Consider the following 13,159-nt stretch of genomic DNA (forward strand, 5'->3'; position numbering starts at 1 on the left):
CTTGGCAACTGGAAGGTCACCAGTTCAAGTCCCGGCAAGACCAAGTGCTACCGAGGTGTCCCTGAGCAAGGCACCGTTCCCCACACTGCTCCCCGGGCGCCGTTCATAATGGCAGCCCACTGCTCCTAACACTAGGATGGGTCAAATGCAGAGAAACCATTTCCCCACGAGGGATTAATAAAAGTCCATCTTATCTTATATTCACTTTACTTTATGTTGAAGAAAAGCAGGAAACGTTCACATTTTAAGAAGCTTGAACAACATAGACTGGATTCAGTCTATGGTCTAAGGTCAGTTTCAATCAACTAATTGACATATCATTGCATATATGAAAGCATTGTTGCTACACAATTATATTATTTTGCCTATTGCATGAACATGGGGTTCAGTTCTCTTACATTAAAGACCTAAAAGCAGCTTCCAGCTAAGAGCTTACATGAAATCGCTACTAATATAAATCAAGTTTGTTTTGTGGTCATGTAGGGCTGGGCACTATATCGACATTATATCGATATCTTTATATAAGGCTGGATATCATCTTCATTAGGGATATAGTAATATTTCTTCTCCTGGTTTTAAAGGCTGCAAGACATTGAAGGGATGTCATTCAATTGTTTGGTTTTTATTGTCTTTACCCACTTTTCTCATTCTTGTCCTTGTGTAAATATTTGATGGAAGCTCAATATTGTCACAATGCCCATTTTGAGATCTATGGTCCATAATATTGTCATATTTGAATTTCTCCATATTGCCCAACCCCTATGGGGGTTATTCCCTATCTTTATTCAAGAGCGTGGTATTTAAATTTGAGAGCATACTTTATGTATTTATTTCCCTCAAACCCTGTCCTCGCACTCAAATAGTGCCTGCTTCAGACCCGGCGTCATGGGCGGGCCCCATGGGGCCGGGCCCGCCCATCCAGGATTTGGGCCCGCTGTTTTAATCAGGGCTGAATACAACATTTTAATTGTTTTATTATTATGTTCAGTGGCGGCGCCAGGGTATACTTGAGTAGGCTACAGCCATACCAATAAATGGCTTAGCCCCACCATGAAAAATGATTTTAAAGTAAGCTAAATAAAGTCCGCCAACTCGCGCGGAGTAAATTGCACAGACAGCAGTTAGTAAGATTGATTTCAGCAGCCACTTGTCTGGAAATACCGAAGACTAGAAACGGTTTGAAAACTTTTGTCACGTAGTGATCATCTTCTCAATAGAACATCTTTGATAATGTCTGGTGTTGTTGCAGGAAGTCCCGACGGAGAATATTTTTGCTGTAGTTACAGTACATCTCTATATACATCGATACAACATTACGTGTTGATAGAAATCAACACGTAATTAAATAAGACCCCACGGTTTGATGATTGATGTGTGGGCTGTCTTTCATTTTGACACACAGAACAATGGGGGCAATCCACCCTTATCCACAATGTAAAGTAATTCACAGCCTCTTCCCTCTTCTCTCTGTGAGGAGCAGCAGGTTCAGCTTTCAGAACAAAGTAACAAAAAACTGAAATGGCATTCATTCATTCATGGCATGTTGTGTAGTAATAGATTTATTTATTTTTCTTCTCAAGAGAGGACCAGAATGTGTATTTTATGTTAATATTTCAAAAAATCTCCTGGGGGAGAATCTCCCCAGACCCCCTGCAGGCGTTGGGTTTTCAGCATGTCAGCTCTTTCACAATTCAGTTTTCCGGGGAAATGTAAGTTTCGGGGTGGGCCCGCCCTGGTACATCAAATGCCCGCCCAGAGACGTATGTCTGCCGCCGGGTCTGGCCTGCTTGCACTTAGATTTGCTCTGCTTCTGCTCAAACTGTAGCTTGCACTCAGATATATTGCTGCTTACAGATTTGTTCTGCTCTCAGATGTATTCTGTGCGCGCTCGAAACTTTTGTGCAACAATCCTGTCAAAATCCCTCAACCAATAGGAGGCCAGGTGTCCTTGCGGGTGCGTTCGCTTTACTTATTACAGCGTCCCGTAAGGGCGGTTACTCTTTGGTTGTATAAACTCCCGCCCTCCACGGCTTTATAACATAGCATGTACTGCACTTGTTTGATTTACAACTTTTTTGGGAGGGGGGTTAAGCACAGTTAGTATATGTTTATAAAACGTACAAGTCAAATCAAGGAATCTGATGTTTCTTAGCCGTGATAATGAGCGTATATCCAGGGAAAAGTTGTTGTTACTTTTCACAAATCAGTATCCCTCTGCGTCTGAGAACTGTTACAACTGTTACATTACGTCCTTCACGAAATGTACTAACTAACTAACTAACTAACTAACTAACTAACTAACTAACTAACTAACTAACAAAGCTTAAGATGGAAACATTTAAGGTTATCTTCGACCTCCGGGGTGGCCCTACTATGGAGGAGTGGATTGAGAAGTGCCTATCTCCAGATAAAAAAAGCACCTAAACGACGACATTCGCTATCTGTTATTGTTGTTGCATAGCAACCACCTCGCACTATGTTCTGTGCAGAAGGCAACGGGGGGGCGATTTTATTTTATTCCCGGCTGATTTTTAGTCCCAGTCCGCCACTGAACGTAGCTATTATGTAAGGTAGTTGTAAATCAAACAAGTGCAGTACATGCTATGTTATGAAGCCGTGGAGGGCGGGAGTTTATAAACCAAAGAGTAACCGCCCTTACGGGACGCTGTAATAAGTAAAGCGAACGCACCCGCAAGGACACCTGGCCTCCTATTGGTTGAGGGATTTTGACAGGATTGTTGCACAAAAGTTTCGAGCGCGCACAGAATAAATCTGAGAGCAGAACAAATCAGTAAGCAGCAATATATCTGAGTGCAAGCTACAGTTTGAGCTGAAGCAGAGCAAATCTAAGTGCAAGCAGGCACTATTTGAGAGCGAGGACAGGGTTTGAGGGAAAGAAATCAATAAAGTATGCTCTCAAATTTAAATAGCACACTCTTGAATAAAGATAGGGAATAACCCCCAGAAACCCCTACGTCATTGTTTAAATGATTATCCTTCATCTGTATTTGTCAGTTTTGTGATTTGTTAGGTCCCTTTGAACCTTTTTCTATCGGTGTTCCCCAGTGTGTCAAATCTTAAGCCTTGACTGATTTACATTTCGACCTTATCTCTACGGTTGCACACATTGGAAAAATAAAGTCAAGTTGTTTTCATGTTCGTACAAAGACGCCTGTTGTTCAGATGTAGGACAAACTGTAAACAAGGTCACGTCATCCTCGGGTTGTTGTCTAAAGGCCCTGACACACCAAGCAGTCACCAGAGGACTAGCCGACGCTGAAGTCGGCTGTTGCCTGGCCGTGTTCTCCTGCGTTTTGGCCATGTGTCGCACGAGAACACACCGCACCGACTTCAGTGCGTGAGTGGCAATAACTCTCCTTACCAGCAGGCGGCGGTAGTGTGTATTCGTCATTCAAAAGAGGCAACAACCGGAAGACAGAGAAGAAGAAGAGTATATTTTCTCCGTAATATCATACAGAGCTGGCCTCTCCTGGATCAAGGTGATGAGCAGGTCTTCGTTTGCATCATTCCAGATCGCCATGATGAGATGAAAATGAATAGCAGTCTGTGTGTGCCTTCTTAAATCGTTTGTTTACGTCCCTCACTTCCGCTTCGCTTCTCATGCACTGATTTGCTAGCTGAACAGCCAATCAGAGTGATTATTTGGTCCGACTGCCAGACCCGATGCATGGCCGATTCAACATGTTGAATCGGCCATGCATCGGGTCTGGCAGTCCAAATAAGGCGTGTCACGGTCGACGGTGCGGGACACACCAACCTGACTACGGCGCCGCGAATGCCCGACAGCCTCTGACGGCCTCTGACTCCCAAAATCGGGTTGGTGTGTCAGGGCCTTTACACTTCGAATGGAGCATGATTTAGCGTTTAAAATCGAGACGGATTGCTAAGAAAGTGGAAAAATGACGTCAACTGAACTGTCTAACAACAACAAGGGAAATCTTAACAAAAGACAATCGATTGCATTTATGTTCTTTTTTAAAGCTGACACATTTTAAAACAAATAAATGTTAGGCAATGGACTTATGATAGTCGATTGAACAAGAGGCATTTTTTGAGTGGAAATGACTAAATTCAATGATTCCAGTTCCTTAAAATGTTCCCTCTTTTTGTGGCTTTCTTTTATGAGTTGACTCAATATATTTTGATGTAAGACTATTGTTTTGACACCATGACGCATAGAAGATATATATAGTAGTGCCTCTGGGAAATGTGCTAATCAATTAATCGAGAAAATAGCGAGAAGATGTATTAATAATGAAAAAAGGAGCACATTAGATCACCAATAAGAGCATGAAACTCATGAGTTACAGAATATAAGCTCAAGACTTTCTCGCCCTCCTTTATCATGGCCTTTCGTCAAAGCCCAGAACAACCTAGACTTCTGATATGATTATAATATGGTATAAAAAAGCGCTTGATTTGAAGCGTCACTCCTGCTGATTACAGGAAAAGGGGATCGGACTAGAGTAATAATGAGCTGGTAGTCATGGGAACCTCACTGATGGTATGACCTTAATGCAATCTTTCATAGCAGTGATGTAAGATAATGAGAAGTTCTAGACATAAGACCCTTAGTGTTGACAAGGTGAAGTCCACGTCAGTATAATCACAAAGATACAGAGAGGTTGAAGGAACAGATATATGTTTATTAAAATGAACTGATTCAAGATAATCTTTCTCTTAATATGTGTAGCTTTACAACCTGTGTTACCTTTAATTCGGCGATTCCGAAATGGAGATAAGGGACAAAAGGGAGACGTTTATTACTGAGTTTTAAAATAATAATTGGTATGAAGGCTACATAAAGAACCACAACATTAAGGCATTTATGTTTTATCGAAAAAGTAGCCTTAGGCGCTTTCACACCGGAGTACGAATAGTTCCGATAGTTCCTGGGAATTTTGCGATCACACCAAAAAGATCTGGAACTAGAACTTTTTGCAAACCTTTTCCCCCCTTTTTAGTCCCTGCTAGATAGGTGGTACTTTCCTGGGGAGAAAAAGGTTCCAATTTCTGATTGGCTGGGCGAATTGCAAACCACGCCCCGTAAAACTCTGAAATGTTTTTATGAAGCCGGCATTTTATTTGCTCGCATTAGCATTATTAGCATTAGCCCCGCGCACCAACGGAGAGAGACTAACTTATGGCAACACAAAAGAAAACATGGGAGCGGTGGAAATGAGGAGGTGTCGGCGTTCTGGCTATTTACTCGGAAGGCTTCAGTAGAAGCTGCTGGGAGTCCTTCAACTGAAGTCAGTCCCCAACTCCGCGGACTTCCGGCCGGGAACTTCGGGTGGCAATATACGGCGTGAAGTTGTTTGCGGCCTGTCAGTAAACCCAAAGCAGAAGAAGAATAAATGACGTGAGCGGCTCCCTCAGGGACTTATTCCGGTGTGAACGCGAATTACCAGATAGTTCCAGGAAATAAAAGTTCCGGGAACTATTCCTGGGAAAAGTACCCTACTTGATGTGAAAGCTCCTCTTGAGTAAAATTTGAGGGCGTTCAGTTCCAACATTTGACAAACAGTTTGGAAATCTAGGAACTTTATTTTAGACTGTCAGCAAAGGGTAAAAAGGGTCATGACATCTTCCTTCCCTTTTTAAAAGGGAAAGTCAGATCCGCTTGTATAACAGAGCGAAACACATTTTTACTGAACTGTCTTACTATTTAATATGAGGTAGTTTTTGTTTCAAAGTGCCGTTAGTTGATTCATGGATCAACAGTTCCTTTAATCCTTTATTAAGAAAAATGAAAAACATTCAATAGTTTGAGCTTCTTAATTGAGATAATGATAAGATTGTTAATGAATACCCTTAAGGTTCTGACTTGTTTGGAAAACAAGAAGACTAAGCTGAGTGGCTTTACTTTTCTACAGTCCTTTGTGCTAAATGCTAACGCTAACCATTGTGACGATGCTAACATACTAATGTTAATTTGACATGTTAATAAGAACTTAACAAGTACAGCTGGGACATATGAATGCCATTAGTCCTATATTAATTTGGTCCTAAACCAAAATGTTGGACCAACCTAAAAAAAACATGAATTCATTATGAGGGAAACATCGATGTCTAATCCAAAATTGGTGACAATCCATCTAAAAAAGTTGGCAAGAATTGTAATCTTATCGATCAAGAGAAAGGATTCATCCTCTGGATACCATGTGTATTTACTTATATATTGTACTTAAAGTTATATATATAAAACTAAAAAGACTTCTGTGTCAACCGTGGTAATGCATCAGTTTGTCTATAAATGGACGTTGTGATAAAGGACATGAAAGTTAAGAGGAGGTGAATGGAAAGAACAAAGAGACTTTTTGAATCAGTTTATTTATAGAGGTTGAAACATCAGTTTGCTGGAATATCTACGAGCTAAAAGTCAAGTTGTAGAGGGAAAAAGAGGAATGATGGTTGTGTATTAATTATCATTACATGCCATTTGTTAGACGCTTTTATCCAAAGCGACTTACATACTCAATACTGTGGGCGATCCCTACAGGAGCAATTTGGGGTGAAGAGTCTCAGGGACACAACGACATGCTGACTGCAGTGGGACTCGAACTTACTATCCCCTGATTCAAAGTCCAGCACACTATCCACTGAGCCACAGCCGCCATATATGTATTAGGGATGCCAGCGATTATTCGATTATTCGAATATTCGCTATAGTCTCCATAATGGAATATTATTTTTAAAAATCGATTTTATTTATATATATATATTTTTTTTTTAATGTTTTTTTTTTTTTTTCTGGCTTAGTTTCAACCAAAATATATATAAATATATATATGCTAATAATAGTAATAGTATTAATAATTGTGGGGGGGGGGGGTCGGTCGAATAATCGATTATTATTCGCCAGGGCTGCCGAATAATCGATTTTGCTCATAGTCAGTTTCTGGCAACCCTAATATGTATAAGTCTGGAGGGCTGGACACCATCAAAGTCAAGAAGAAAACCTCATATCAGTGAAAGCAAACTGAACATTGGCGTTAGTTTCAGCCTCCTTTGATCGAACACATACCGGGAAATCTAAGAAAAACAATGTTGTTTGGTGCAGTCCTTTGAGAAAGACAGCCTTTTCTACTGAACTGACAACATTGAAAGCTGGATGCTATATCTTGTAAAAGAACCTGTGAATTATAAGGATGGGCAGTTAAAAGGTGTTCCTCTGTAAGCTAGATAGAAGAGATTTAGATGCGTCCAATGAGGCTCTGTTGATATCGCTGATGCTGAAACCCATCAATCTTTCCTGTTGTGTTTTCTCGCTTGAGAGCTTCTGAGGCGCCGACTGTTTGTGCCTTGAAGAAGCACTAATGTGATTTGTGAATATGTTGGGTTTCGGCAGCGGTTTCCAGTAGGATAAAGAAGAAAGAGCTTTTATTTTTGGACTTTGATATCAAGTCATGAGGTTTCCTTCTATTTTGGTCTGTCTTTAAAGTCCAACGAATTAGCCGAACATTGTTTTGAAGCAGTTGAAATGTAATTCAGCCTTTGATCTGATCCAAAATGGATTACTTTGACCCGAACAAATCACAGATCTAGCTAGCCAGCAAATGCATGTTAGTTCTGCTAGTTGGATGACAATGCAGTCCTGTTCTGACTTTTAAATGTTTCCAGCTATCTGAAATGAAAAGGAGGAACTTGCAAAAAGGAACTTGAATATGCTTTGATGCTTACACACAATACATTGCCAATATAGTGCTGTGTAGTGGCTGAGATCTGACTGACTAGACACCCACAGTTAGTCCATAACGTGACTTTAGAGTTTATATTGAACATACACACGATATAGTCCACATACATCACTTTAACCCTCAAGAAAAACCAGACACATAAACGCAAGCTTCTGTTCACAGTCTGTGTTCAATGAGATGCTCTGGCCTCTGGGTTTCTTTGTTCTGACTCTTAAAGTTCATCTAAAGGCGTCTGCTGTCTCTCGGACTCCTCTAATGTCCAAATAACCACTAATGAACGAGGACACATTCGCTAACATCTTGTGCTCTGAGTGAATATAAAGTAATAATGTTGCTGGGCTATTTCAAAACGTGCCTTCACACCCTGACTTGTACCCAGCACTTCTCCATTATGCATGATCTTTTGCACAGCAACACAGGAAGTTGTTTTAGTATCTGAACCTTTAGAATCGACTTTCTGAGCTGTGGGTGAAAGACATGCGAGAAATGGTTTTGTGAAATGTAAGACTTTTTGGGGAAGTTTGGTAACCCTACATCAGGGGTCTTCAACTAAAATTCAACGAGGTCCAGTTAGAGAAAATCTCCCCATGCAAAGGTCCGGAAAATCAAAATGTCTAAGTTACTTCATGAATTAGTGTGAAATATATTGAAGTGACCTGTAGCTTTATCAACATCTGCATGTAATCAACAACTGACTGCCAATCAAATAAAGAAAGTACAATTCAAAAACAACTATTTATTGTCAATTAACATTACTTTACAGGTACTCGCTTGTTTTATTATTTTTGCGGTCTAGATTTCTTCTTCTTTTTGAAGTGAGAAGTTGTCCGTCTGTCGGACTGACTCCCTCCCCCCCACCCCCAAAACGAAAACTCTTCGGTTGTCCACGAATTACACAAGTCACCCAAATCAGAGTTAAAAAAGCGGGAGGCGCCGAAAAATCCCCTATTAATGTATTGATTATAGCTCCGGGTCCGTATAGGTCGGCGTCTGGGTCCGGATCCGGACCGCGGTCCACCTGTTGCCGACCCCTGCCCTACATGGAACCCAACGACAAACTTGCAAAGAATCCCTCATCATCTGAAGACATTATAATAAATGATCAAGGGGTAAAAGTTGTGAGACGATATTGTATGATGCAAAGGTCTTTGTCGTAGCACAGTTCAGTTGAAAGGAGCTCTGTTGTTGTACTTTATCTCACAAGTAACCCGTTTCCCGGTTAGTGCTTTGATAAAGTTTCAACCCAAAAGGTTAGAGATGTTATTGGTAGGGAGGGATATGACCTTGTCTTTTAATGGCATGCCAACAACTTTTTCCTGAAAGCTACAACCCAAGAAGTGAAACTAAAGAAACTCGTCTCTGGCAGTCCTGAAGAACATTTTGATGTTGTTTCCTCGAGCTGATAGAAATGAGTCTCTCTGTAACAAGAGGTTAATCTTAAAGAGGCCAGATCTTGTTTTCTCTTAAACAAACCAATCCCCATATGTTCTTAGGGTTCATATTTGCAGCTGTCACATGTAGTCCTTGCCTTGCTCTAAGTCTTCTTCAGATTTCGAGACTAAGAAAGACAGTTTGAGGACATGTGTGTACCTCCTAGAAAAGGAAACCCAACATTTGTTTTCTCAAACTGAAGGATACATTTGGGGACAGCTTGTTTTATAACACAAGGACCTTGGATGCTCAAAACATCCTCGTCCCTGATGTGACTTGTATAATTGACCTCAGGTGGGAAATGAGCATTTCCTCGCAGGGATCCGTGAAGCTTCTGGCTTGTTTTCCCTTTCCCCCCGTGCCCTTCATGCCACTTACATAACCATGAGGACATTTTCCGAGCTAAATGCTTATCAGTCCGTGAAACTCTGTGAGCACCAACGTAGCTCTCAGAAATGGTTTGCTTCGAAAGCATCTGTATTCATAACGGTATTGAACATCTAAATATCTAAATGGTACCCTGGTATATCGTAGTACCAATGAGTTGAGGGTTAAACAAGACATTGCACTTCCTTCATGAAGGGATTCAATGTGTCCTGATTAGGGCTGTCAAACGATTACAAATTTTAATCAGATTAATCACAGCTTAAAAATTAATTAATCATGATTAATCACCATTCGAACTATGTCCAAAATATGCCATTTATTTATGTATATTGTTGGGAATGGAAAGATAAATGAAAGCAGGCGGATATATCCATTTAACAGTATCTATGTTTATTATAACATTGTTCTGCGTGTCAAAATGAAAGACAACCCACACACCTATCAATCATCAAACCGTGGGGTCTTAATTCATTACGTGTTGATTTCTATCAACGGGGAGTACTTCAGGAAAGTCGACAGAGGGGGGGGGGGGGCTAGTGGAGTACTTCAGGAAAGTCGACAGAGGGGGGGGGGGGCTAGTGGAGTACTTCAGGAAAGTCGACAGAGGGGGGGGGCTAGTGGAGTACTTCGTGACCACAGAGTGTGAACGTTGTGATCAGCTGTTTTAGCGCAGTTCTCCAGTGAAGGGGGGAGTCTCCCTCCGCAGCCGGTTGGCGTAGTTTTGGCACAGTTCCGTTGTACAGACCGACGTTAACAGCAGCCTGTCTGTGCACACGGAGACCGACTCTGTCGTCCGGTGATCTAACCGCCTTCTGGAAAAGCTTCACAAGTACGTCGGTACGCAAATGCGCTTTGTGACACAAGTGACGGTACGCATTTCAGATTACGCACATAACCTGCGTACCAGTTATGTGCACCCCTGTAGTACAGAAAAGTATTCTGCGTCGGGACTTCCTGCAACAACACCACGCCGTTATCAAAGATGTTCTATTGAGAAGACGATCACTACGTGACAAAAGTTTTCAAAACCGTGGCTACTGAAATCAATCTTACTAACTGCTGTCTGTGCAATTTACTCCGCGAGTTGGCAGACTTTATTTTGCTTACTTTAACATCATGTCTCATGGTGGGGCTAAGCCATTTCTTGGTATGGGTGTAGCCTACCCCAGCCATACCCTGGCGCTGCCACTGGTGGCACGTACGGGGCGGGCCATTCTGCACATGCGTTAAATGCGTTAAATATTTTAACGCAATTAATTCAAAATATTAATTACCGCCGTTAACGCGATAATTTTGACAGCACTAGTCGTGATACATCAGACTAAAGACACTAGCTACGGATTACCTGAACAGTTGATCTATATGATCAGAAGTTGTATCTTCAGTTGATTCCTCAAACAAGTTCTGTTGGTGTCCTTTTCTTTTTTGGGTTTACCTGAATTACTGAAGTTCCTCACTCTCGCTTTCCTTCTTTCCTGTCAGGACGCGAGGCAGAAGTTCCGCTCGGTTCTGGTCGAGGCCACGGTGAAGCTGGATGAACTGGTGAAGAAGATCGGAAAACCAGTGGAGGAGTCCAAGCCGTACTGGGAGGCCCGAAGGCTGGCCAGACAGGTGAGTCAGCAGCAGAGAGGGCAAGAGTACACACACCTTTACTCAAGTAGAAGTACTGACACTCATGTTTAAAAATACTCTTGTGAAAGTAGAATTTACTGACTAAACTTCTTTACTTAACTAAAAGTAAATAAGTATGGGCTTTGAAATGTACTTCAGTAAAAAGTACCCATAGCTAGCAGCTGTTTTAAAGAGTACCTGACCTCCCTTTATATTAATAGAACAATAATGTCATTGTTAGCTAATGAATGTTTCCATGCTGAACAACGGCAACATGACAACGTTTCCATTGGTCCCTCTTCTTTAGAGAAGACCAGGAAGTGATGGATACACGGATCGTGTTCCAACCAATAGGCACGCAGTGACTAAAGAATAATGATCACGCACCAAACACACATTCAGACTAAAGGAACCAGCTGTTTGGGAAATGAGAGAAGTAGAAAGTACAGGTATTTGTGTTCAACATGTAAGAAGTAGAAAGTACAGGTATTTGAGTTCAACATGTGAGAAGTAGAAAGTACAGGTATTTGAGTTCAACATGTGAGAAGTAGAAAGTACAGGTATTGTGTTCAACATGTAGAAGTAGAAAGTACAGGTATTTGTGTTCAACATGTAAGAAGTAGAAAGTACAGGTATTTGTGTTCAACATGTAAGAAGTAGAAAGTACAGGTATTTGGTTCAACATGTAGAAGTAGAAAGTACAGGGATTTGTGTTAAAAATGTAAGAAGTAGAAAGTACAGGTAGTAAGAAGTAGAAAGTACAGGTATTTGTGTTCAAATGTAAGAAGTAGAAAGTACAGGTATTTGTGTTCAACATGTAAGAAGTAGAAAGTACAGGTATTTGGTTCAACATGTAAGAAGTAGAAAGTACAGGTATTTGTGTTCAACATGTAAGAAGTAGAAAGTACAGGTATTTGTGTTCAACATGTGAGAAGTAGAAAGTACAGGTATTTGGGTTCAACATGTGAGAAGTAGAAAGTCAGGTATTTGGGTTCAACATGTGAGAAGTAGAAAGTTCAGGTATTTGGGTTAAACATGTGAGAAGTAAAAAGTCGTCAGAAAAATAAGTAGTGGAGTAAAGTACTGATACCAGAAAAATGTACTTAAGTAACGAAGTATTTGTACTCCACTACTTCCCACCTGTGGTCAGCAATGCATGATAGGAGGGACGGAAATGGAAATGGAGGATGGTTTATCATTTAGAACCGTTATTAAGGAGGGTTCTGGGTCCAAATTCCAATCGAGTCTTGTCTAACTGCCACATATTATGGGTTTGTGTGTCAATGGATGAATTAGCGAGTGGATCTGAAGAAATCTAAATATACTTATTTTAAGCTTTGATCACATGGTCAAAAATGTCCCAAATTGGGATCAATGAAGCACATCTTATCTTATCTTATTGGTCATTTATACCTTTAAAAAAAAAAAAATCTTTAGCCAATTAAAGGATCTTCTATTTATGTTTGCCCCCCACTTGGTTTCTTTCAATTATTTATTAGTATTCATCTTTGAAGCAGATGAAGAGAGAATCTTTTTAATCACTCTCCATGGTTCTATATTGGTTCTTAAAACCTCATTATAATATGAATGCCTGTTTCCACCGCTGCTGCTTTTTATGAAGTCAAGTCTTTTACATGTTACTCAGGTCTCTTAATACTGACATTAACGTGGACTTTTTTAACACTAGTTGTTTTTTGAAATACGTGGGACCAAGTCCTCATACACATGCCTATTTATTACATATCCAGTGTGTTTAAATCGACATGTCTTGGTTGTGCTTTTTATTTATTGTAATACATATATATGGGGGTTTTACCAGGTCACAACTTGAGACTTGATTAATTACAAAAGAAGTACAAAAAGTCCAGACCTGTGTTTTTTAGTTTTGCATGGTTTGATCTTTACTCGCCTTGAATAATATCGGTCCAGCGTATAGAAATTAGAATTTTGTGATGAAAGGGGCGACTAGACAATCATTTCAGACCTTGATCTCGGTCTCGTTTTTAGCG

The 13,159-nt window shown here is 40.6% G+C and overlaps 1 protein-coding gene across 1 annotated transcript in view; it reads left to right on the forward strand.

Annotated features, from left to right (window-relative positions):
- Positions 1 to 13,159, forward strand: part of LOC117460513 (SH3 domain-binding protein 5-like) — a 43,610-nt gene that overhangs the window by 2,222 nt on the left and 28,229 nt on the right. Inside the window, 1 exon segment of the mRNA XM_034101967.2 lies at positions 11,022 to 11,150. Coding sequence (XP_033957858.2) covers positions 11,022 to 11,150 — 129 coding nt within the window.

This window comes from Pseudochaenichthys georgianus, chromosome 16 (genome assembly GCF_902827115.2).
Source record: "Pseudochaenichthys georgianus chromosome 16, fPseGeo1.2, whole genome shotgun sequence".
NCBI classification, from domain to species: domain Eukaryota; kingdom Metazoa; phylum Chordata; class Actinopteri; order Perciformes; family Channichthyidae; genus Pseudochaenichthys; species Pseudochaenichthys georgianus.